Here is a 27,539-nt window from a genome sequence, read left to right on the forward strand (position 1 = left end):
CTCCAGTGAAAAAATTCATCTCCTGTTGCCCTCTCACATTAAAACTCACTAATATATTTGTATATATTTGAAACGGTGCATGATTTTACACCTGACTTTTTCATCGGGGAAAGCAATATTATAGACAAGTAAAAACATCTTAATGATGGATTTGTTTCTTACAAACATTCAGATTTTCACTTCTCCAGACGTTAACTGAGAGGCATGGATGATTGTGATGTTTTTATCAACCGTTTGGACTTTCATTCTGACGGCACCCATTCACTTGCAGAGGATTGACTGTGTGTTACCAGAACAAAACAAATATATCTACATCTTGGTTGACCTTGGTTGATCAAATATTTAACACTTCTTGTGTGAGCTTGATACGGTGTACTCTCACTGTGTAAAAATGATGTTTAGGTATTCTGAACAAGACTTTCAGACTTCACTTCAGCCCAGAAAAGTACCACAGTGACTGTTGAGTCACTTTTAGGACTTTAAACTTGCATACAAAACCATAAATATTTCATAGGCCATCCGAATCTCATCAAAAATTTGTATAGTCACGTAACATCCATTTTGAGGATACAGGGGAAAAAAACGTAACATCCCTCCTCACGAGTCAAATACATAACCAGTCCGCGGATGATTTACATAATGTTCGCTGTTTGTTTGGCGTGCAGAAAACAATAATGAGCGGAGCATCTGACACGCAGAAGTTTCTCCACACATCAGCTCTCAGCCTTTAATTACAAAGCTCTCTTGATACATAGTTAATCTTGATTTCTCTCAGAGCCAAGCAACGTGATTGTAAACAAGAAACACGTAGTCCATTCGGAGCATCCGTGGGAATCATTATGTCATTATTTCAATGCATTGCAGCTAGGCCAAATAGTCATTAACCGTGCTTTAGTGTCAGTGAGAACATTACCTGACAGATATTCTCAAGTGAATTTTAGAAAAGCTTCGAACTGTAATATGCACGTTACATGTTAGGACGTTTCTTCAACTGGGTGCACTTTTAGGTTCAATTTAAAAAAAGCGTAATACAGTCTCATAAGGTTAAATCATTGGTCTGGTTTTAAGGTCTGTAAGAGGACAAACTTCTCGATTATTTCGTTTATATAATTTATTTCCGACCTGTAATGAACAAATGTCATTACCACCACGTCTCAATATTCGGCTGTTATTTAAAAATATAATAATTTAGACCACAAATTCACATTGTACAATAATTATACATTTAATGCACTGCCCTGAGGACCACATGTACACCTGTCACGCTCTGAATGTTAATATTGGTTTGGGTAAGAGCATATATATAAAAATAAAAATAAATGATATGTTGAACTAGAATCTTTATACGAAGTAGAGCATGATCTCATAAATTGTGTATATATTTGTAAATATATTTTTAAAAATGTGTGTGGTGATGGAAATGACAATGAATTAATGTTGAATGTCGTGAGATATATATTAGAAAAAAGTATTTTCTTTGTCACGAACACCATGTCGTTCCAAACCCGTAGACGCCTCATTCATCCTCGGAACACAATTGAAGATATTTAGGAAAACCGGGAGACTTTTCAGTCATTGGGACGGTCACAAGCCTCCTGGATTTCACCCTAAATATCTTCAGTTGTGTTTCAAAGATGAACGAAGCTTTTAGGGTTTTGGAACGACATGGAGGTAAGTGATTCATGACAAGATTATTCTTTTGGGGCGGAGAAACCCTTTAAACTCATCACACTCCTTAAACAAAGTCATTAAACATAGCAACACCTGTTTTTAGTGTAGTGCTGAGTTTGACGTATGAAACTGATGTCTAAAAATTAAAATAGAAATAGAAAATAGAAAAATATACATCTAAAAATTATTGTAACATACTATAACATAAAGAATATTACACAATTATACTCTAAGAATCCACACGAATCGTACTTTGTAACCATAAATGTCATTTCCATCACACGCTGTCTTCTCCACCGCAGGCGGCAGTGTCGTGGAAATGACCTTTCTGTCGTTTTTTGTGAAAAAATAGAAGATAGCTTCACCGATTAGCTTTGAAATAATACTTAGCATTTCATGTATTCAAAATACTCTCGTTAAACGTATTTATTTTGTTTGCCCTTGGTGTTTGGAAATGACGCAGAATAAATGTATGAACTGATCGAGCAATATTTACATCGATTTTTTCTTTATTTGTTGTTGATAAAAATGTACATGTCCCACATGTGCTCTGATGTCACTGAACATTTCCATAGAAACCACCCAAAAAATCTTCACACAAACTTTTTAAAGGGACATTACGGTGTTGTGGAAATGACACCAATACTGTGCGACAGATATTCTTTGTGTAAAAAGTAATATCGACAGCGATCTCACATTAAATGCTATAATGTGTTTTAATTTCTCTTCTAGTGACTAATTCAGGTACATTAATAGTTTATAATATAAGTTCTATGAGTCACTGTATTTTCATTGTTGGAGTTTAAAAGTCTGGGTGTGCGACCAGATTGTTAGTTTGACAAAGAAAGAGGGATTTGTATTTTTAAGAACATAAAAGTGCGATAGTCTAAGAATCACCGGTTTATGCTATTAACAGTCACTCAAGGTGATATAAGTATGGACTTCTCTGTCTCCCCTCAGTGGCCAAACTGTGTCCACTTCAGAAAATACGAATCAAACAAACAAACAAACAAACAAAAATCAAGAAACTGAGATTTTGTATGTTCTTACATTCCCGTATGCAACTATTTAAGTTAGGTTAAGTTATGTATTTTTGTATATTTGATGTATGATGTATATATTCCAGGCTAGCTGAACTATTACAGAAATATTTCAAAATATTTCGCATTTTAATATTACAATATATACAATTACAACAATTTATGTATTATTCAATTACGTTTCTTTTTATTATTATTTATTATATTTGTATTATTTATCGATCTATTTATTCTTATTATGTTTATTATAAAATATACTATCTAAAATATTTAAATATTACTGTTTTTGTTTACGCAATACTCACGCCTATATGCGCGCTGCTATCATTAACAGGACGTGTTTAGTGAAAAACTAGCGACTCAGTCCAAAAAAAAAAAAAAAAAAAAAAGTTAAAGAGCATGTTTAACGCTTTTAAAATGATTTGGAAAGAGCTCTCGTCCTCGTGCAGCGAGCAGGACGGATTACGCATAACGTGCATGATTCAATTAGCAAAGCCGTGAAATCCGAGGGAGAAGTGTTTTGATGTATTTCTGCACGGTAACGCGACGTTAGTCCTGAGCGCGCAGGCAGGCTCGGGGTGAGACGGGGACTCGAGCGCGCGCGCGAGCAGTAACACCCATCAACAGATCCGGATCTGACACGATGATGACTGAGGAACTTCAGGAGCTGGGAGCCGGAGCCGACGCGGGGAAAGCGATCAGAAAAAGTAACCGCGCGGCCGCGCCACAGCACAGCTCACACGTGCGAGGGGGGAATGAGCGGGGCAGCGCGACACCAACGGGCTTGAGACGGGTAAGCGGACTCTTGACTCTGGGCTTGTTTGGACCGAGTCCGCGCGTGTCTGCGTGGTTTTCGCGCTTGTTTGCGCGCGCGAGGTCGATTAGAATCTTCCCTCAGTTCCGAAAACGCGTTCTAGGTTCGAATTTCGCGAGACGAGTCCTTTATTTAACCGCCTTGGACGAGAGCGGCGGGATTTCAGGCGTGTTAATCAAGATGGGAAACTATAAAGTTGCGTAATTAAAACGGAACGTAATAACGCAAACGCTGCGTTTGAATAAAAACACTGCTCCGTTTTACTACCACGATGAAGCGTCCATGTCGTATCGTGCCAAACGATGGGATTTAGGCTATCTCTAACGAAGAGGTAAACTAAAAGCTTATTCAAACAGCTTTATGGCCACTTTATAATATTTCAATACGACTGCTTACCACGTAAAGCTTAACATAATGCTTACCGGATCATTGTTTGTACATTTAAAGTTAGGATTGTCATATTTTCATAGATTTCCTATTCACGTCTGTTATAAATGACTGAAAGGAATAATGTAAAATGTGTGGATTAATACCGAAAGAAATCCTAATTAGTTGATTTAAAGTGAAAAGAATTGACATGTAAGTATGTGTGTTTGATGAAGGAGAGAGGGAGAGGTGTGGAAGAGCACGGAGCTCCTATTACATCCTATTAGATTGACATGAAAGCCATTTGAGGTGTTTGTTTTAGTGGGCTGGATGACATCTGGGTCAGTTTTAATGGCATATTTATTGTGATGAGCTGGTGAAACAACGGTCTCCTGACACTCGTGACTTTTGGTGAAGCACATTTGGTACAATGGCTATTAACACCGTCTCTCTTAACGATCGAAAAGCTTTTTTTAACGTTTGAAACATAACGAAACGACTTCAAAGCCTGAGCCGGGTGTACTTATGGGATTTCTATAGACGCACCGCCGTACACGAATCACCATTTGATGCTTTAAAGTGATTAAAAAACTAGAAGGATAAACTTACTTTTTCATGCCACTTCAAACTACTCGACACTCCTTTGGTTTTTCTGTCCAACTTCAATTATTAAATTCAGTTCATAAATAATCCTGACAGTTTTGTCTGTATGAGAGAAATGACCCCTTAATTAGAAACGAAACAGACCCCAAAACCTGTCACACTTATCCAGCGGAGATTTATTTTAAATGAATGGATTTATAGTGTCTAAATTGACGTGTTAATCTTTTTTTGTCTTCGTTTCTTTTCTGAATCGAATGTATTTCAGCTTGCAACACCATCCTATGGGTTCAGTTCTAGGGCAGGGCGATTGAACCTTGAATGCAATGTAAGATGATTTGGATAAAACAGTATACAGTATGAGAAATGCGTGAATATTAATGCATATCAATTTAAAATCGTAATTATATAACTATTAAAATATAAATAGTTGGTAACACTTTATTTTACGGTCTCTTAACTATGCATATTACTACAATATTAGCCAATTATTTGTAGTATTCATTACATATTAATGGCTCATTCTACATCCCTAATCCTACCTTAAACAACTACCTTTAATAACTATTATTATGCAGCCAATTAGCATATCATTTAAGGAAAAGTCACAGTTAATAGTGAATAAGTGTAACGACCAAATAGCATAGTGGGGTATGATACATTTGATTTCTATATCAACATTAAAATAAATAAAAATACTTTTTTTTTTTGGTGCCACTTTAACTTTAGCCTGCACGTTGTGTTAAACTGTCAAGTTATCATAAACTTTTTGAGGGTTGCCTAGCAGCGCAGCTCATCATCGCTGGAGACGTAAAACAAAGACCCGAGCGACAGAAAAACAACGCACTTATTGTCTTCCCATCCGCTTTACAGCGCAGCCGCGCGAATAACGTCGGCATCTATTAAGAACAAGCACAAATAGCTCATATTGATTCACGAGCGCCTTTATAAGTCTCTAACTCAGAGTGCCACTGCAGAAATCTCCCCATCAGCACTATTGAATTTCATCTTCCCCGGGAGACACGCAGCACCGCAGCGCTCATCATCAGCGCCATCGCTCACACGGGCTCCTGTACGCCAGCCCAACATCTCGCTTCTCATCTCACAGGACCTGTCTGTCCGTCTGTCTGAGCTGGAGAGAGTGTGTGTGTGTGTGTGTGTGTGTGTGTGTGTGCGCTCTCATATGTCTATACAGAGACCTCCAGCCTCCTGCGTGCTGTTATGAAGTTCACAAAAAGGAAATCAATGTTACGGGGCATCTAGGAATTGATCTGCGCTGATTGCTAATGGTGACGACAGCCTCCACGGTCTTTTGCCATCGCTTCTGTAGATCTTAATACAGACCCGCAGGACTAAAGGAACAGAGTGGATTCTCAATGAGCATGTGAGCATAATTAATAGAGCAAACGGTTGTGGGAAAGAAAAGTAAGAAAGAAAGAAAGAAAGAGCTAGCAGACAGATCTGCCCACACTGTCTCTTACACGCTTTGCCTTCAGGGAAATTCGTTTAAACGTTTTCGCTTCTTTTATGCATGTGGACAGTATGTCTGCGTGTTTTCATTATACATGAGAGTACTTCTGTGTATATGCTGAATATATATATATATATATATATATATATATATATATATATATACTACTTCACTGTAAAGCAAAATCAGGCAAAAGGTAGAAAAAACTATAGCAAGGTTTTATGGCTGAGTATAAAATATGAAGCATTTTGTTTTACTATAAAATTACTTTAAATGTTCCGTTCAATCTATTTCTCGATCCCTATATAGTATCACATTAACTAATTTAAAGGAAAAAATATATAGTGTTTTACCATGATTTTACCAAGTTTTTTTTTTTTTTTTTATTTAAAGATGCCTCTTCTGTATAGTATATGGCAAATACAGCAAAAAGAGAAAAATTGTGAAATATTATTACAATTCAAAATAAAATGCAATTTATTCCCATAACGCAAAGCTGAATTTATGTATCATTTCTCCAGTATCCAATGCCGCTCGAGAAACATTTCTTATAATCACTGTTGAAAGTGCTGCTGTACTGCTTGATATTTTTGGGATATATTTCTTTCATTAAAGTTCAGAAATCTTCTGTAACATTTCAAATGCCATTTTTGACCAGCTTAATACGATACGTCCTTACTTTCACTTCTGTGAAATGCACTGATTCCAAACTTTTCAGTATAAATATACAATATTCTATTAATGACTTATACACTAGATCTGCCAGTCTGCCTGGAGAGACTTTAAATTCAGAAGAGCGTGGAGACATGACTGTCTGATCCTCAAAGGCCACTGCAGTTTGAGCGCTTCCCTTGAGCGCCAGCCGGCATGAACAAGTGAACACTCTTTCAGACATTCTCAGTGTTTTTGACCTCTCTGTGACCCCCCTAAAATTCACAGACCTGGCTTTAATACAGCAGCTGTCTCTGCGCTTCCATCAGGACCAGAATAACAGCCCTTCTGGGTAGATGCATAGTTTGCATGGACTTTGAAATACTACAGTAATGTATGACATACAAAACAGTTAGTTTTAGTGTATAAAATCAACACATTTAATTCATCAAAAGTGACCGTTTTATTTAAAGTGCTCCCAGTTTTAAATCTGAAAGTGTGAAGAGTGTGAAGCCATTGTCTCTCGAAAGAGTCGAGTCGTTTTTAAAACTAATCCCAAACGTCAGTGTCAAAATGAAACATTAGCATATCGCCTGCCCACTTTTTCTTTCTTCGGTCTTTTTCACGTTGGCCTGAATGAAAATCACAGCGAGGAGCCGCCCGCGGAGCAGTAAAAACAGAGGTTTCCGCGGTAACGCTGCACACAAAGCAGCACTGCTCTCACAAACGCTGCTTCATCTGCCATTACACACATGATGAGATGAAAAGGAGACAAATCGACCAATCGCCGCAGATTGGAGTCGCTCGAAGGAGGGGCTTGAACAAAATGAATCGATACTAAAATCGGTTAAGGGTCGTTAAGCAAACAAGGTAAAAATAAATGCATTTTATAAGACAAGGAAAGTGTTTTTTGTCAACATGCAGTATGATAATAAACCTGTTTCTTGAGCAGCAAATTAGTACATTAGAATGATTTCTGTAGGATCCTGAGACACTGAAGACTGAAAATTCACCTTTACGTCACAGGAAAAAAATCTAGTTTACTATATATTAAAATAGAAAATGTTTTGGTAACACTTATAAATTAATAACTAATAATTAATTAGTTATTATATCCGTAACAAATTCCTAAATATGTACCAATAAGTACACATCACTGCAGTTTCTAAAAGAAATGAACACTAGAGGCAGTAAAAAAAAAAAAAAAGATTTTGATTTGATTAATATATCAAATAAATAAAGTTCGATTAATAAAGCATAGTTTTCACACACTTATTCAAAGAATATCATGTGGCTGCAAAACAAATATTAATATGCTCTTTTTAGTCTGTTAGCATCATATCTATGTGTTTTCATAGGTTTGTTCAGTAGATCACGGAGTACAGAGAAGTACGTAAGAGGCGAGGAACTCCATGTTACATCAACAAATGTGTTTTTATATCAGTTTTGCATTTGTTAACAATATGAGGCAGGTTTAGGGTTGGATTTGGTGAAGGGCATATTTACAACATGATGGAGCACCAACTTTTAGCAAAAGTCTCTGTATGTTTCAATGCTGAAACACCACAGTACGTGTCTATGTCAGCGTAATAAAACGCGCCAGGGTTCACCTGAACCTGCATTTTAGCATGACCGTATTCTACATCCCTAATCTTCTAACTGCTACTAACTATTAATAAGCAGCAAATTGGGAGTTTAGAGAGAAAAGTTGTAGTCAATGATTTGTTAATAGTAAGAATTAGGCCTTAAAATAAAGCGTGACCAGTGTCTTTATTAAATTATATATTTACTGTATTCTTGATCAACTCCATGCAGTCAAAAATATAGAAAATCTGCCAGCCCGAATCCTTGAACAGCAGCGCGTGCAAAGAAGCGCTTTGTTTTTTGCCGCTTTGTATTCACTTGACTGGTGGTGAGAGATCTGTCACATTGCTCTGCTTTGCTCAAATGCATTGTGTATCGTTTATCATTGTTAGACGCTGCTTCCTAGCGTCATCTTTGAACGAGAGAAAAGTCTGGTTCATTTGCATTTTTTAAAAAACGCCTTGGCACCTGCTTTAACTGGCACATGGCGCGCAGTCTGAGCTCATGTGACGGCGCACGGGCTTCGTGCAGGAAACGCTGGGTCATGTATTGACTCATGGATCGAGCTGTAACACATGGCATCTTTCTCTGCGCCGTTTCGGTTCGACAGTGATTCATTAGGCTTGTCAGAGGCCTCGGGGCTCAAACAACATGTTAAGAAGTAAAATAAAGCCCGAGACAGAGACATGAGCTGAATCTGCTGCTTACGTCATAAGTGTGGAGACGTCGTGCTAGAAGCGATTGCTTTTAAAATATAAATCGGAGCGAGATTCAGGCTAGATTTGATCTGGGCGAACTTTAAAATTCTGTTTATTAACATCCACCACGATAGCACCAGTTTTCATCGGTCACTTCTGACGTCTTAAATATGCATAAGAGTGGAGATATAAACCACAGATGCATTTCTGCGCAGATATGCTGTTTGAATACGTTACGCTTTCGTTTCACAAAAGGTCGAAAGCCTTCGTGAGACCGATGGGGTTTCTAAGAATCACTGAATGCTCCGTTTCATAAATCTCTAATTATACCCACGTTCATACGAGAGCACTGGACCTTACTCTGCCTTTGTGTGGAGAACATGGCTCGTTTAGGAACTTATCCATGAATAGAAAAGAAAACATCGTAATTAATTCCTCCGCTTTGGGAGTCAACTTGCGTTATGACATGAATTTACTGCATCCAGTGATTGTGAGCAATTAAGACTTCCGAGACGCGGTGGAACCTATTTGTAAAAAATACGCAAATGTGTCATGAACTTTGTGATGTTGCGTTCGATTGAGACAATGAATATATTAGTATGATTTTGCAGCATTACTGTTGATGTTTGACAACTTTTATGCGTTCATTAAGTATTTTTCGATGAGCGTTGCTGCCCTCGAGACAGTTAAAGCGCTGATCATTCAAAATCCAGAGCTGGTGGAATATATTCTTCACCCACATAAAAGTCTACTCATTTTAGCAGAGCAGAAAAAACTGGAGTAGTGTTTGAAGGAATGGACTTTAAGTTATAATAAAGTGGGTATAATGTAATTATATCTTTTTCTGTGCAATTTCTATGCAGTTACAAAGAATTATGGCAAAAATCAAGCAAAAACAAAACACAATAACCTGTATGATATATGACTAGACCGTATACTTTATAAAAGAGTACTTACTGAAGAAACAATATACTTAAGTGTATATTATATGTGAGGTAAGTTGCATGTTAATTGCAATGAAGGTCGTTTAAATTTATATTAATTGCAGTTCACTTTAGAGCGCTTTTTAGACCCTTCAGTACATCTTTATTTCATAACTTTTATGTTATTTCTGTTGAAACTTGTTTTTATGTATTTAAATTGATTTGCAATGATAAATAATAAACATTTGCAATTTACAAAGCAAGTTATGACATTTAAAATATTATTAACTTTAAGCATTTCAGCGGTTTTATAAAAAGGCTGGCAACAACTACCTGCATTTTCTGATTATTTACATGAAATGTTCATACTTTATTCCAGATTTTTTTAATCAACATTTGAATGCACGCAACGTTCATAAAAATATTTATTTTGTTTTGTCTGCTCAAGTAATTTATCATATATGAAAATTATAAGATTAGTATTAGTATTAGCATTATTATTTTATTTGACATGGGCATCACAATTACGTTTGACAAACCATATGCATTTTGTTTTCATAGTGATATTTAGTGTCAGCTTACCAGGAAGTGACGATTTAATTCTCTTTGATGGGAAACTGCTTTATTCGCAAATGTTTTACTGAATAAAGCACAGTTTAATTTGAATCTTTGGATGAAAACATAGCTAGTGTTAATTTCCATATGCTTCTGAGCATCGTTTTCAGTGTGTTTTGGATATATCTGGACTAATTAATCTATTGTTTTCTCCGGAAATCTTGTTGCATCGTGCCCCTCGGGCTCAGCAACCGAAGTCTTCATTAAAATCTTCCTGTTTTGTGTCTCAGAGCTCATCCACGATGACCGCCGTGACCTGGTAGACCGTGAATCTGTGGAGTGCACAGTCACGCACAGCAGAGATGTACCAAGAGGTGGCTTTCCTAGCAGGCAGCACCGATCATCAGTTTACCTCCTTCCACTTTAACGCTTTGGAGAATCCGCATGAAATCAGCAGCAAAAAGGGAGTGTTCTACAAACGCGCACAGCTGCAGCGCAAGCCCGGCGTACAGGAGGAAGGGCTCCTCCAGAACCGAGGAGCCGGCGCGGACCAGGGCGCTTTAGTCGACCGCAGCGCCATCATCAACGTGGGTGGCATCCGTTATAGCATCCCGTGGTCCACTCTCGAGGAGTTCCCGCTGACGCGTTTGGGGAAGTTACGGAGCTGCAGCAATGCCGAGGAAATCCTCGACTTGTGCGACGACTACGACGCGCACTGCAACGAGTTCTTCTTCGACCGAAGCCCCAGCGCCTTCCGCTCCATCGTCACGTTCCTGGCGGCCGGGAAGCTCCGACTGCTGCGGGAGATGTGCGCGCTCTCCTTTCAGGAGGAGCTGTTGTATTGGGGCGTGGAGGAGGCCAGTCTGGAGTGGTGCTGCTTGAGAAAGCTCCGTCTTCGGCAGGAGGAGCAGCGAGAGAGACTCCGGCTGGAGGAGGAGGAGGCTGAGCTGACCTCGCCCCAGTCCTGTGAGGAGGCGCCGGGAGTCGGGAACCCAGAGGAGGGCCGTCTGGCCGGGTGCATGCACAGCCTCAGAGACATGGTGGAGAACCCTCACTCCGGGATCCCTGGGAAGATCTTCGCCTGCCTCTCGGTGGTCTTTGTGGCCATTACGGCAGTTACACTGTGCGTCAGCACCATGCCTGACCTGAGGGAGGAGGAGGAGAGGGTGAGTGTACATGTATGAATGTAGGTAGGTTGCATAAAAAAGCAAGATTTGGAGCAAAAAGATGATCACCTGGTTCATATCCGGTGATCTCATCAAAGCAAAGATGCAGTAGATGGCTTCCATCAGCTTTCTCACTCATGAGAAGCTAAATTATTTAAGACTTTTATTCAGGAAATGTACAGTGTATGAAGGATTTTTGAAAAAGAGCTTTCATGCAGTGTGTAACACGGTTTTAAGTGAATGAAGACACCCTTTTTTTAAACGAATCCCAAGCTGTTTCATGTTGACGTCAAAATGGAACATTAGCATATTTCCACTTATCTGTCTTTTCTAGCTGGTCTGAATAAAAATGCTACTTGATTTTGGAGTTTCCCTGGTAATGATGTACACAAAGCAGCACCGCTTTATGAGAAATGACAGGTCCGATGAGATGAAAATGACCAATCACCGCTGATAAGCATCATATGAAAATGGGGGTTTGTTCAAATTGATCATTGAGGGAATCAATTGGGAGTTGTTGAGCAAGTAAGGGAAAAATGCATATTATAAGACAATGATAGTTTTTTTTTGACCTTGCACATAACCTGTCAACAAAACAAAAATATGAACCTTCCATTATCCATAATAGGGGCATTTTAAATTTTGGACCTTTATCCCAAAACCCAAGTCTATTCCCTATGTTTCTAACCCTACCTAGCCTTACCTAAAACGTAAATTAAACCTTGACAATAATCATAATCCAAACCTTACCTTTACCCCAAAACAAACTCTGACCGAAAAAAACTAACCTTGTGAATTTTAATCCCTATATTCCTCATACTTATTTTCTATTACCTTTTTTTAGTTACAGAGTAAATCCAAAGTAGGTATATGATGTTAGTACATGGTAGGTAATTTTGTAATTTTTTTTTAAGATGTATTTTTTGTGGTTTTGCCTTTAAATTGAAAGATATTTCTTTAAGGTGGCTTTAGTGATTAAATACTTATTGCAGTCAATGTAAATAATATGTGGTGTATGCGTTTTTTAAATTTAAATTTAAGCATGGTTAGACTGAAAAAGACAAAAATACTTTAATATTACCGTAAATATTAAGTAATGTAAATATCACACCAGGCAGCATCAACGGCCTTGAGAGAGTTTTTGTGTGGCTGAGAAGTGAAATGTCGCATATCTTCAGTGGTGTTGAATTGAAATATACGGTGCAAAACAGACCTGTCCCACTTTTAGTTTCTGTCTTAGAGACACGTCTTCAGAGCAGGTCTGAATGCAAAGTTCCAAACAGAAGTTGAGAAGCTTGTTACACAATTGCTTGTAAGTCTAAATATATTTGCCTGTTACCATACAAAATTAATGACATACCCAAGTAGCACACTGCAATGCATTTTGGAGCTGTCAGCATATACAGTAGATTAAGCGCAGCAAGTTTTCAAGTTGCCACAGGCCAAATAACAGTCACTCACCACAGGAAGACAGGCACCGTGCAATTCAGTTAATAAACAATTAAAAGGCTGCATAAAATTCTGTCATCATTCACCCATTGATTTACCCCCGGTTTCACGGACAAGGCTTAAATCTAGTCCTGGACTGAACTTTTAAGATCAGTGAGACTAAACTCACTGATCGTAAAACTTTTTTTGTTTTAAGGCATGTTTATTAAAATTAGTTAAGTGTCCTAATTGAACTATGGCCTAATTATGGTTTATACTCAGCCCTGTCTATGAAGCTTTCAGTTCTTAAAGAGATCCAATTAAAGAAGGTTTGCTTAGAGATTGGTTTACAGAACTGGTCTTAACTGGAGAGAAAGATACATGGGGTTGGGATTACTTCTTTAAGATTACATTTATGACATTTTTATGGTTCTTTTGCATGCATTTTGAATTTTGAAATCTCCAGTGCCGATTCACTGCTTGGAAAAAGAACACACACAAAAAGTACATTCTTGCTCACTTTGTGTTCGAAGGAATGCTATGAACTTGAAGTGACATGAAATGATGGCTGGATTAGAATTTTTAAGTGAACCAAACCTTTTCAAAATTAAACACAGGGATTTAGACTGGAAATCATAATTCATTCAGACTTCAATGAACGTCTGTGAACTTTTCACTTGAGAATTTATGTTTAGCAAAAACTTTTTTGAATTCATAAAATGCTAATGTGATGATGTTTGAGTTTGAGTACAGTATAGACACTTAAATCACCTCTGGGCGAAACCGGCCTTCGAGTTTGACCTCTGACAGCATCCTTCATCCCGCTGCACTTGATGATGTGAATCATTTTCTCTGTAAACAATTGAGAGACATGAGATGTTTGTGTTTGCAGTGTGTGTGTGTGTGTTCGTGTGAGAGAGACTGTCTCAACAGCTAGACTGTGTACTGTAGGGGGATATTTTTCTGACAGAAACAGGCATGACAGCCTGGGGGACAGCATCTCAAGTCCAGAGCTCGATTTCATGAATACCAAATTAGCCATATTCCACAGAACTATTGTAAAAGCCTGGCAGCTGTTCCTCTATCACACACACACACGTGCCTACTCACTCACACTCAGTCAGTCGCACACACACACACACACACACACACACCAACGCTCACTCACACGACCTTGTTTTACTGTGTTCCTCAGGACATCCCAGTGACTAATGTTTAAAACTGATTATAATTACCATTGACTAAATCACACTTTAGGTTTATAAACAACAGTATTTTTATATTTAAGAATCAGTTTAGTGATTAAAGACGTCTCTGAAGAGAATGCATGAATATTACTAGCATATTAGCTGTTTATCAGTACTTTATCAGCACCGTATGTCAGTATCTTATTTTGCATGACCATATTTTAGTTGACTTAATCCACCCCTTGCCTAAATTAACAACTACCTTATTAGCTATTACTAAGCGGTTTAGGAGTTTATCGAGGCAAAAGTCATAGCTGACAGGTCTTCAGACTAAAGTGTGACTTGGGGATTGTCTGATCTGTTTTCTAGTATGCTAATGTAATATTATCTGCTATGCCCTAAGCGCTAAACCCTAAAACAGAGGGAAAATCTGACCCCCACACACCCTGCAGTCAACTTTTCATCTTCGCTTTTTTGGAGGTAACACAAGGGTCTTGTTTTATTATTTTACTAATTAAAAATGAATCAGTAGAAGAGACTTTACTCATGTTTGCATCAGTCTCTGGCGCTCTTGCTGCAGTGAACTTCAAACACAATTTATTTCATGTGCCAATCAAGCCTAAGACATGTAGTAAGTCCATGACAACTCTCTGGATAGTTTCAGCGTGCTGATTGATATAACAGTGTCAGGCCCCGCTCACGCAGAACGTGCTTTTCAGGCCTCTTTTTTTTTGGTTGACTTATTTTTTTAATTTCTAAAAGAGCAGTGCGCCTGTGGTTTGTTTATGTTGCTAGGCAACCACCGAATCAGCTGTGCTGTCAGTATGATCAAGGATTATCGCGAGCAGGTTTAAAATCTTTGGTTTGGTGTTGAAGAAAGCTACTTGAGGATGAGTAAATAATAACAGAATTAAACATTTTGGGTCAACTATTCATTTTAAGTAAACTGTCATATTAGCAGAAACCTTAAAAAATTCCAAAGACAGACACCACAAGCTTCTTCACCATCATGTCAGCCTGTGAACTTTCTAAGCAACTTCCATCTCTCCAACAGAAGGCCCATCTCTCCATTTATTTGAGTAGACAATGGAAAAAAACGTGAATGCTGTTGAATTCTTTTCATGCCCAGGTGATCCTGTAAAAACGCAACTTGATGCAAGTGTCTATTAGCGACAAAGTGCCTAATGCCAATAGAAAACAATAAAAAAGTGCCTTTCATTGCTAAAAAACATGTTCTGTCTGATCGGGAACTTGAGTGTGTTCGGTCTAAATCTAAATCTGTTCTGATATTACCTCTAGATACACAGACGCTGTTCTTAGCAATTAAGACATGCTGCTGCTGCATCAATGTATATATATATAAATCTTGTAGCAGATCTAGACAGGTGGTGCTGGGGGAGGTGGAGGCTTCCAGAAGAACTCTTGTAGCATGTAGCAGGGCCTTCTTACAAAAAACGTGAGCCAGACTATTCAAATGTTCAGAAAGAGGACAGTCGGCTTCTGCCATGTAGTAAATCTTATGATTGCTAGCAAACTGAATATAAAGGAGTTTTAAGTTTGCTCCATCTAAAGTGTCATGACTGAACAGCGTGTTTATACCACCTTGCATCTGAAACTCTACGGCTGTTAGTAATGATACCATCAGATGCGATTAGAGTTTGAGGGAGAACCCAACAACCTTAACAATACTCCTGTGCATGGGGCCTGTTATAGCATTTTTCAACTTTTCAGACTTCTCACTAAGGAGTGTTTGTGTGCACAGCCCTCTGCATGACATCAATAAAGACGGCAGAGATTAAAGCGGAGAAAGAGAGAGCGAGGTGTCTTCCACAATCAAAGGGCCACACTGAAGAACAGCAGGAGGAATCCAGGGAGCTCTTTATCTTCAAAGAGACAATCAATCACTGTGAGCAATGCATTCTGCTCCGGAACCTCCTCACACACACACACACACTCACACACACACACACACACACACACACACACACACACACACACACTGAAACAGACACATGAATATCCATTCAGATACATGCATATGCAGTCACAAACACTCAAGCATGGTACACACACACACTAGTCTCTTATTAACCTGCGTGGCCTGACTGAGAGCCATATTGCACAGGGTTGTTTTGCCTGTAAGCACCGCATCTGTGTTCACAGGCCAGGGGATTGTATATTTTTGGAAACGGCCATGTCCTGCCGGAAGGCCAACGTTAAAGGAAAAAAATTAGACCCCAGAATATTAATCCTTAAATGAAAATGAATGAAAAAGTTTGTAACCTCGAACATACACCTGTACGAAGCAGCACAACCAAGAGAAAAACTATGAAGAGAATTATTGGAGATTATTTAATACATTCATGGAAAAGTAAACTAAGTAAGGGATTGTGATAAGCAGAGAAGACCCCTGACGGAGCACCACTGCTATAAACAGCGCAAACCTTTGGCAAATCCAGCCGCCAGTTCTTTCTTTCAGAGCTTTTTGTAGCAGCCTCTTAAATTTGTGGACAGTCTGTTTGCAGGTCGGCTGAGAATACAGCCTCATGTGCTACATTACCTACGCTAATACAAACCCAACTCCAAAGCTGACCTAACTCTCAATTCATTCATTATATAACTGCAAACAATTACATTATCACACTAGACACATTATCTGCGGCCTCTGAGGAAACCTGCTGTTATCTATAATGAGTTTGTGATGCACTAAAATGCCTCAATTAGAGAATTAGTTGAGCGACTCGGAGACAGACTGAAGAGAGCAAACACTAGAGTCCCGTAAATAGCTTCTCTCGCACAGGAGACGATGATTAATGCCATGTTTTTGGAGAGCACTTGATTATTTCACAGATCCAGTGGCAAGTGCACTTAATTGTACTAAAACGGGCACTTGCAGTGTACTTGAAATCTTTTTTTTTAATTAATGACATAAAAGGCCTCTCAAGTGAATTTAAAGAGAGTTCAGTTTCTTGACACACTTAAGTAGATTTTTAAAAAAAGTTTTAAGTAGTACAATTCAAACATTATGTTTAATATTTTTTGTCAGTTTATAGAAGCACATTTATTTTGATGTGTTGACTAACACGCTAATTCATTTGATTATGATTGTAGCTAGTGTGTTATTTAATATTACATTTAAAGTGAACTTCCTTTCATATTCCTGCAATCTTTTAAAAAAAAGTGTGCTTAAAAATATATATAATACAAGTTTCAATAGAAATGAAATTACGTTAAATTTAAATATGTACTCAAGTCCTACTTAAGTGAGTCAAAGTGCTCTAAAGTCCAATTTCTTGCATTTAGTATACATTTTAAGTAATATATTTGCCAAAAAACTTGTGTCCAAAAAAATCACTTCACACTTTAGTACTGTATGTATTTTTAAAGTACGTTCTTTTTAATAATATGATGAAATGTACTTAAAACAGTAAATAGCCCCTTTTTGCTTTAAAATGAAAAGGTTGCTCATATATTGCACCCTTAATATATACTATTGCAAAAAGATTTAAAATGCATTTATTTCATACATTAGGTTTCACACAAAACTTTTGCTCAAGTACTTCTTGTGCACAATGAACATTAAGCCTAAAATATGTTTTAAGGTCACTATTGATGAGAAATTGGTGATCTTTGAATTATATGGTTATTTAAACACGTGAACTCTGTGTTGTTGTTTTTGTTTTCATGTGCCATGTGCTCTGTGTGACCTACTTTAGTTAATCGTCTTATCATCGTCACCTGTGTCTCATTTATTAAGTATTCACGTTGTGTATTTAAGTCCTGTGCTTTCAGTTCTGTTGGTCCGATCTGGTCGTTGTTTTAAATGTGGTTCAGTTTCTCTGCCCGTCTGCCCGAGGTATTATTCCTTTATGTGGGCATGGCTAAAATTAGCTAACTTTATATTCTCTTCGCGTGCTCCTTCTCTCTAAAGAACAGCGTGACAAATATATTTAAAGCGTACCTGAAATATACTTGCAAGAGTAGCACAATAGTTGGACTTCATTGCAATGAAAATGCATTAAGTACAAAATTAGTACTTTAGAAAACTATAAGTGTGCCAGTTTTTATTTTATATTTTTTGCATGAAATGTATTTAAAATAGTTTTTCACTAGGGTAGCCTACGTTTCACACAAATCCCAAGGATGCCGTAAACATTCATAATGCACTTTGTAGTGATCTTAAAGTGCAACGAGTGTTAACACCGAAACGGCTATTGACAAAAATAACGATTTCGCACTCGCATACAACACACACACACACACACACCTTTACATCACGGGTGACTGATCCCATCCGTCAGAGCTTAAATGCCCCTCTGAGATCACGAACGGCCTCCGTCAGACAGAAGAGAGCAATATCATAGTTGTCAGTCTGTTTAGCGTCTAACAGAGCGCTTGACCCTGAGCTATGATGTCTGGCAGCCGCCGGGACCGAGCGAGGGAAAGGACGGAAAGTCTCGCGAAACATCTTGCACTCGGGCGGTTCCTGATAAACGTCGACAGAGGGACGCGAGCGAAGCAGTCACGCGCGATGAATATTAAAAACATCGATAATGTGATTAAAGCTAGAAGACATAATTACTCCTGTCACTCTTTACAGTTAATATCAGAGCTGGCTCAGCCGGGGGAGCGCTGGGAACATTCGACCCTGACTGAGAGAACGAGAGATAGCGGGAGAAATATGAGAGTCCCGTCAAAGATGATTGTAGCCAGGTTTAGAAGGAGATAAAGGCATTTCATCCTGATAACGGTTACAGTAGCGCCTCTACCTGAGACACTTTTAAGTTGTTTTTAGTACACACTATTACTTGCAGAGTCTTCTGGTTCCATCACACCATCTTTGGACTTCCTGCCATATGCATACCATTCACAATCAGTGACCTCACGAACACAACCAATGCACAAGAGTCCCGGAAATCCTTAGACGCCACCCTGTTTTGATCGACATCACGAAAAAGTTTCCCCGCCTCGGACGACCACTTTCAGGCAGAGCTACAACCGAGGCATCCCTGAGAGACGTGCTTAATTCCGTTCGCAGCGCACACGAATGCAGCGTTTCAGCGACGCACCGAGAATCTAGCTGACAGATTCACGCCGCAAGTCTTTATTCAGAACAAATTAAAAGCAGAGGCTGTGCACGCATTCGGTCGAATTTTGGAAATGAAATTCAAAGGAGCCGTTAGCAGGCAGCGCTTCGAATTCTGAAGTTGACAGGCTTCAGAAAGCGTGGGGGAACGCCAGAGGCTTGCGTGATTGTTTCCCCTGCATCTCACGGGCGAATAACAGTAATTAAAACACCGCGGGCCAGGCTCTTACAGCCACTAAAATATAATGGCCTCCTCTCACCTAAATTGCGTTTGATTCATTGTTACTGCCGTGCTTTGCCACGCGTGTGGGTGGGCCTGGGGCAAGTTGTCACGCTTTGACTCCAGTCGGTAGTTTCTGTACAGACGCGTATCTTCAGACCTTTACACGAAAAAAAACAAAACATGGAAAACATCACTGCTCATGCGGTAATCTAAAGTGAAATGTTAAAATATGTAACTTCACCTACACAGAAAATTATATATTACTTTATAGGACAATTACTTTATAGGAATCCCCATTTGTGTTATCATAAATTATATATCATTATAGATAACGTGTAACTTTTGATATGGGGTAATAATATAATTGCACTTTATATTTTTCTATTTTTTTATGATTATGATTATGAAATGTGATGTGGGGAATAAAAAAGGGAAGGATAAATTATATAAAATAAAATATGTTTTAGTTTATTACAACATCCAGGTATATTTTTAATCAACGGGAAAAAATGTGAATAATAATAATAATAGTAATAATGTGTGTGTGTGTGCTTGGTTATTTCTTTTGTAAAATAATTTTGTAATTTTGTTTTCGTACTGTGTATTTTGTTCAGTTTAACAGGCAAGAATAGTATAAAAATAGAACCAATCTTACACAATATATTTACTTAAAACGTATTAAATATACAATTATTGCAGCAAATTATTAATGACTTGTCAGAACAGCTTATAGCAAAAAAAAAAAGACCTTAGAGAATTATGATAAATATTTAGGTAGGCAGACAGTATTCTCATACATCATGCTTTATTTTAAACAGATGATTAAAACCAACGTATGCATTTCACTGAGCTGCAGCTCTGGATGTTAGACTTGCATCCATGTCTTGACGTGTCATTGTAGTGATGTGTGGGTGGATGAACACTGAATGTATAGGAGGTAAGGTGAAGGGAAGTGAATTAACTGAACATGGGCAAAGTAACATCGATGAAATGCATTACGGGTCTGTTTGTGTGTGTTTGTTGGGGAAAGTGCTGGCTCAGCGAGTGTTGAATGATGCAAGGCTCGTCCTGCAGATGAAGACATCAGATCAGGGCTGTAATTGTCTGCTTTTAATTTGATCAGTGTTGTGCTACAGAGAAAAATAGGAAAATCAAGCCCTCGTCCAAAAAGCTTCCCATCAAAGCAAAATGATAAAAACACAACATAAGAGCATTCCAGAGAATAGACCTAATGGACTATAAATGCATTTCTTTTGTCTCTCTCTCTCTCTCTCTCACATTAGATAGTCCCTAGGCAATTATCATTACAGTGTGTGTGTATATATGTATGTATGTAATAATATACATACATACAGTTGCATGCAGAAGTTTGTGAACCTCCTGCAGATCTAAAAAATGTTGGTCATTTTAAATAAGAGCGACCATGCAAAATGCATTTTAATCTTTATTTAGTACTGTCCTAAGTAAGATATTTCACACCAAATATATTTACATTTAGTCCACAAGACAAAAAAGACTAAGCTTTCATGCGGTTTTAAATTTGAAAGTGTATAAAGTTATTATCTCTTAAAAGAAAGAGTCGACACTGAATCATTAAAACGAGTCCCAAGCCTTTTCATGTCGTCTAAAAGAAAATGCTAATTCATTCTTCATCACTAGGTGCTGCTTTTGGAGCGCTAAAAGCTCAGAAACACCGCTTGAAATGAGCGACCAATCACCGGAGGGGGTTGAAAACTTATGAACAGGATGAAAGTTGTCCAAATTAGTTGGCTTTTTTTACATGTAGTGCTGCCCTTGGGAAGCAACAGAAGATACTTGCATGTTTTCCGGAAGACAAATTAAGTATAACTGAACTTGTTTTTCACATTTTAAAAGCTTTTGAAACTTTCATGACTTTATTTCGTGGAATGGAAAAGGACATGTTAGTTTATCACTCTTTTCCCCCACTGCGAACGGGTACCGCAGCTGTCAAGCGTCAAGATTTCTGTTCGTAAAACAAGCAAAATGGACTTTCTGCTAACTATCTAATTCTGTGTCCCAGAGAAAAACTGAAAGCCACACAACTCCACAAATAACACCTGAAACATTCTCCTCATCAGCTCTTTTCATTATTAGAAAATAATCACATTTAATTATACCTTTAAATATTAATGCAGTTCATTAGCTGCATGCGAAAAACTGATTATTTCAGAGGGGAAGCTGGAGATCACGCAGGGCATAGTGTTCTAACTGAAAAACAGATTTGTCTGGATGAAGCTCATTAATACATTTCAATCAGGGCTTCAGGGTGGATTGATTCTTTTTCCCTAGAGAAGTCCGTCCCCTCAGAAACAGCGTTATGCGTCAAACAGCTCAAGTATGGCGTAAAGGCCATTAAGCAGAAATGTCTGTCTGATCTAATAATCAGTTTGCAGTTTCTGAGTCAGCAGTAATGCTATTAAATAGCTAAGGGTTGGTTGCACAAGTATTATGTGGCTTAAACATGTCTGTTCATTAGCATTATAAATAAAGGCATCAAATTATGTTCCTCTGTAAAATGAGAGAAGTATCAATCATAGCTTATTTAATCATGAAATCGTTCAAATTTTGATATCTGTGTTGGCTGGATGAGTTTAGACCGAGGATGCTCTGTCTGTGATGGGGAATTTTTCCACATTTAGTTTTTCCAAAATAAAACTGAGAATATTTGCCAGTGTTCTCTGCATATGAAGATTGTCTAATAAATGCAGCCTTGGTAAGCATAAGAGACTTCTATCAACAATATTAAAATAGTGTGACAATATTAAAACGTTTAAGTAGTGTAGTACAGTACAGTGGGAATGATCAGTGAGCTACAATCATTTTAAAACACCCAGATTATATTTATTTACAAAAACAAAAAGGACTGAGACATTTTTCTGAATATCTTTTGTTCATCAGAAAAGAGAAAGTCATAAAGGTTTGAAAACGTATCTATGCCTTTAAACCACAAATGTATGAATTGCTTTATATAACGCATAAATGCATTGCATAACAAATATATCAAACCAATCTGCATTTCATTAAAAAGAGAATACCACAAGCAAGTTAATGTGACCGTGTCTAATGCATCCACTTGCATCACCTACACAGAAACTGATTAGAAATTGTTAAACGTCTCAGAAAGTTGTTAATACAATGCTATTCAGACATTTTAAATAGTTAGATGTCTTCACATTGTATATGAATACTTGAGAACCTTTGGCAATAACTATAGCTGAGATGCTCTGAGCGAGTTTTAAAGTTGAAACATAATTGCACTGATGCTAAAATGGCCATTTTATAGGTCATTCCAGATTGTTAAGGTTTATGATTTGAAGCTTCCTCGTACGGTTTTCCCATTTTTTCAGTCCTGCCGCATAAAAGCATCCCCTGCTCTTCATTGAGGGGGTGTTTGGTGTATTGTGTTGTGCGCTTTACATGTAGCGCTGAAGCCAGACTAATCTAAATTGCGGAGTGCCTTTGGGCAACTTTAGACTTAAAGGCTTCCCTCTCTATTCATGCCAGATTGCTGTGTGTGTATGTATTGTTGCCACATGCACAGTTGGAGAATTAGAAGTCGTTTACAGTTGCCTTAAGTTTCTTTTTGTCCTGACACTGGTGGGTGGCCACTTCTGGGCACATTCGCTGTTCTTCCATTCTCTCTCACACATTTAGTAATGACCTTCACTGCACTTCAGAGTATAGTCAATGTGTTAAAAATGTTATTACATCTCTCTGGTTTCCAAGAACCTTGCGTTCGGCATTCATGGAACATTTCTGTTTCTTTGTGATTATAAATTACTCGGAAAGTACACAGTTTCCCAGACACAAGTGTATTTATGTGAAATCAAGCTGCGGATGTGGATGCTAGTCAAGTAATCACAGTACAAGCCACTCACGTTATACAGTAGATTTTGAATGGACTTTTAGGGACTAACACAAAGGCATATTTAATGCGTTTGATAATATCAGACTAATTTTATCAAAAAGTATGGAATGTCTTCGTCTCTTATACTGATTCTTAATGCTTTTCCCACCAAAATTCAAAAGTTCACCCCCCAAAAAAGAAAATTTTTCCATTTATTTATTCACCCTCATTTCCTTCCAAGCCTCTGTTTGCCTCTGTCTTATTGCTTAATGAATTATCACATGACAAAAGTGAAACATCTGCTTGAAATGTAGCAAAAAAAATGTAAATGTATTTCTGTGCTAAACATATGAAAAACAAACCATTATGATTTTAGCTCATGGCTGTGCAAACTCAGTCCTGGAGGGCTAGTGTCCGGTAGAGTTTAGCTCCAGATTGCCTCAAAACACCTGCATGGTAGTTTCTAACATGCCTAGTAAGAGCTTGTTTAATTAGGGTTGGAGCTAAACTCTGCAGGACACCGGCCCTCCAGGACCGGGTTTAGATAGCCCTGGTTTAGCACATATATATTATCCACTACATCGAGACTGCATAATGACCCTCTAAATGATACAACAGAATGTGAAACCCTAAGCCTGAGCTTAACTAATGCGTTTTTTCGATCTCAGGGCGAGTGCTCCCAGAGGTGCTACAACATCTTCGTGCTGGAAACAGTGTGTGTGGGCTGGTTCTCCCTGGAATTCCTGCTCCGTTTCATCCAGACGCAGAGCAAGTGGACGTTCTTACGCACACCCCTCAACATCATCGACGTGGTGGCCATCCTGCCCTATTACATCACTTTGATAGTGGACTCACTGTCCGTGAGCGACCGCCCCACAGGCTCAGGAAACAACTACCTGGAGAAGGTGGGATTGGTCCTGCGAGTTCTTCGAGCATTGCGGATCTTCTACGTGATGCGTTTAGCACGTCACTCTTTGGGGCTGCAGACGCTTGGGTTGACCGTACGCCGCTGCACTCGAGAGTTTGGACTGCTGTTGCTGTTCCTCTGTGTGGCCATGGCACTGTTCTCTCCGCTGGTCTTCCTGGCGGAGAGCGAGATGGGCGCCAAGCAGGAGTTCACAAGCATCCCCGGGAGCTACTGGTGGGCCGTCATTTCGATGACGACGGTTGGGTACGGCGACATGGTTCCTCGCAGCATTCCAGGCCAGGTGGTGGCGCTCAGCAGCATCCTGAGTGGAATCCTGCTCATGGCATTCCCAGTCACATCCATATTTCACACTTTTTCACGGTCCTACCTGGAGCTTAAAGAGGAGCAAAATCGGGCCACACGGCACAAGCCCGATTCACAAGACAGCACCAAGTCCCAAAACAGCGAGGATTCACAGGACACTGACAGTTCTTTACACGGGATCACAGAGGCTGCCGGAGTTGGTGCACATCACCGCAGATCCGTAGCTGTGGCAAGTCAAGGAGCACTACAGGTCAGGAGACCACTAAAGTCATAATGCAAGCAGCTGACTGTAAGACTAAAGAAAACTAACTTGTACAAAGACATGCTACAGGTGATCGGCCATAAATAGTACCTGAATAATCAGGTGACTTGACAATGATAGACAGTGGGAAAGAGATGTTAAAATGGACAGGCTTGTAAGTCCAAAGCACAATTTTTGGTTAGTTTACACTAAAATGAATGTTCTGTCATCATTTACTAACCCTCATGTTGTTCCAAATGTGTATGACTTTCTTCTTCTGTAGAAAACAATTGAAAATGTTTAGCAGAATGCTCATCGTTTTATACAAGGGAAGTGAATGGATACTGGATCTTTCAACCCAATAACATTTTTTTTTAAAAAGTGGTCCATGATTCATATTATTATATTCAAAGCTTTCCAAAGCTATAATGTAACTTTGTCCAAGTAAATGATGCACGGAGCATCCCCTCCATGTTAGTTCTTAAATCTCGTTCTTGATTGAGCGTTCAAATGTGTCACACCATGTTTGACATCCGTGACAAGCTCCATTTATAATAACGCATATTGTACTGTTTGAATATTTTTAACTGGTCCTAGCTGCGTCACTCCAAGTGCAACCAGGGCATGCTAACAAGTACGCTAAAGACTGCAGCCTCTAGCGCTGTGTGCCTAGATGTTAGGGTGGTGAGGTTTACCTGCACAGCTATCTACCACTTGGCCTCTTTTACACCCAGTGCCTAAACCTCACTTCCCTTATGTCAAGACACCAATGTAACTGGTCCTACATGCACCTTTCTAAGAAGGATTCAAACCAGTGTCAACTGGCATGGGTGATGGGCGTGCTAACAAGGATGCTAAAACCAGCAACCCTTAGTGCATATTTTGAGGCCAGGGCTGTGAGGTTGACGAGCAAAGTTAACTAACAGCTTGCCTCAATACACTAACTTTCTAAACCTTACTCCCTTTCGGGTCAGGGCACCAATTTCACTGGTCCTACGTGCACCACTATAAAAAGGAGGTGGCAAGTTAAGAAAGAAACAGCACTCTTTAATGTTCTTCTTGAGTTTAACCTGCACAGCACTTACTAGCTGGCCTCTGTTACATCCACTCCCTAAATTTCACTCACATTTGGGTCATGGCACCAATCTCACAGTATGGTAGGTGAGTACTTTAACAAGGACGCTATGAAAATGTCCACTTTCATGCCTCTTGAATCCTTGGTGTTGAGATTTATATGTGCAGCTCTTACTAGCTGGAATTCATACTAACCCCCTTGAAATTTCATAACGGGAGGAGTGCACTTTTAATAAGAATGCAGAAACCAGTGTCCGTTAATTTGTCTCTTGAGGCAAGAGAACTGAAGATTCCTGAGAAAATCCTACTACCTGGCCACCGTTATACTCACGTCCTACTTACCTATATGTAACTTGTCCTACTCTCACCACTCTGATAGGGATTTGAACCAGCTCAACCAGTATAAGAGGAAGGCACGCTAACAAGAACCCTAAAACCAAAGCCCTTAATGTGCCTCTGGAGGTACCTAAAACCAGTGTGAGAGTGAGGTGTATCGCACTTTTCTCTTAAACCCCATTCTGAAATACAGCACCAATAAAACTGGTCCTACTTGCACTGGTCTGAGTGGGATTGGAGCCAGTGTCAAATGGCAAGAATAGCGGGTGCACTAACAAGCACACTAAAAATTAGCAAGCCTCGAGACCAGAGAAGAGCGTTATACTTGCATAGTTCTATTTTACATGCGCAGCAGTTATAATGAAATTTGAGAGTTCAATTGCCTCATTCACTTTCATTGTACAGGAAGTGAGCAGCACGGACATTGGGTTAAATATTTCCTTTTGTGCTCCACTAAAGAAAGTCATATGGGTTAGGAGTGGTAAGAGGGTGAGTGATGACTGAATTTTCATCGAGCTGGTGTTCCTGGTCCACGGATGCTCCTACCTGTGAAAACTGTATGACTGTGAAGATCGACATTTTATTTTGCATCCACCTTTAAGGTAAAATAAGCTTTTCTCCGGTGTCAGATGATACAGTGTTACACTGTTCAAAACAGACTATTAAACTTTAATTTACGCTCCTATATAGCTGATTTGCAATAACTATGTTTATGAAAACACATTTCTGTATAGCTCTGCTTTTAGATGCCATAGTCTCAGGATCTGCCGGTTGTAATAAACAGTGAAATGCCCTTTAAAAAAATAAAGGTCTATTATTTTCAAATTGTTTCTAGTGATAGATGGTGTGTGTATATATATATATATATATATATATATATATATATATATATATATATATATATATATATATATATATAGATTTGAGTTAAAAAGGGTATTCTTGACTACCATCTAAATACCATGGTATATAAATATATGAATAATTCAATTGCACGGTATTATCACCTAATAACATTTAAGTCCAGTATTGAGTCCTGCACATCTATAAGTGATTAAATAGGTGCAACAGAGGGTCAGATTGTTGTGAACCACATTGACCAGCGGTCTACATCTTTATTGATGTCCTGTGCTCATAAAGGCATGGAGAGACCGTGTGTGCTGCCAATACAAACACTGCTAAAACGACCACAGCCGTAATGAATGCACGCTCAGGTTTCCATTTTAATGAAATTGCTTCAATGCCTGCACTTTATAACATGAAAAACAGGCTGAAATGTCCACAGCCTGAGACTTTTAAGAGCTAAGACTACAGAGCAATAATTTT

General features: G+C 38.7%; 1 protein-coding gene across 2 annotated transcripts; it reads left to right on the plus strand.

The window, feature by feature from the left end:
- Positions 1-3,205: 3,205 nt before the first annotated feature.
- kcng2 (potassium voltage-gated channel, subfamily G, member 2) lies at positions 3,206-27,013 on the plus strand. 2 transcript variants are annotated; one of them, XM_043218517.1, is made up of 3 exons: positions 3,206-3,504; positions 10,664-11,539; positions 24,000-27,013. In XM_043218517.1, exons 2-3 carry the CDS (start codon positions 10,736-10,738, stop codon positions 24,834-24,836), a joined length of 1,641 nt encoding a protein of 546 aa, XP_043074452.1. In that variant the 5' UTR covers positions 3,206-3,504; positions 10,664-10,735; the 3' UTR covers positions 24,837-27,013. The 2 variants fall into 2 exon arrangements, with proteins under 2 accessions (XP_043074452.1, XP_043074453.1); XM_043218518.1 differs by lacking the exon at positions 3,206-3,504 and adding an exon at positions 3,548-5,875.
- The last annotated feature ends 526 nt before the right edge of the window (positions 27,014-27,539 follow it).

Source organism: Puntigrus tetrazona, chromosome 19 (genome assembly GCF_018831695.1).
Source record: "Puntigrus tetrazona isolate hp1 chromosome 19, ASM1883169v1, whole genome shotgun sequence".
NCBI classification, from domain to species: domain Eukaryota; kingdom Metazoa; phylum Chordata; class Actinopteri; order Cypriniformes; family Cyprinidae; genus Puntigrus; species Puntigrus tetrazona.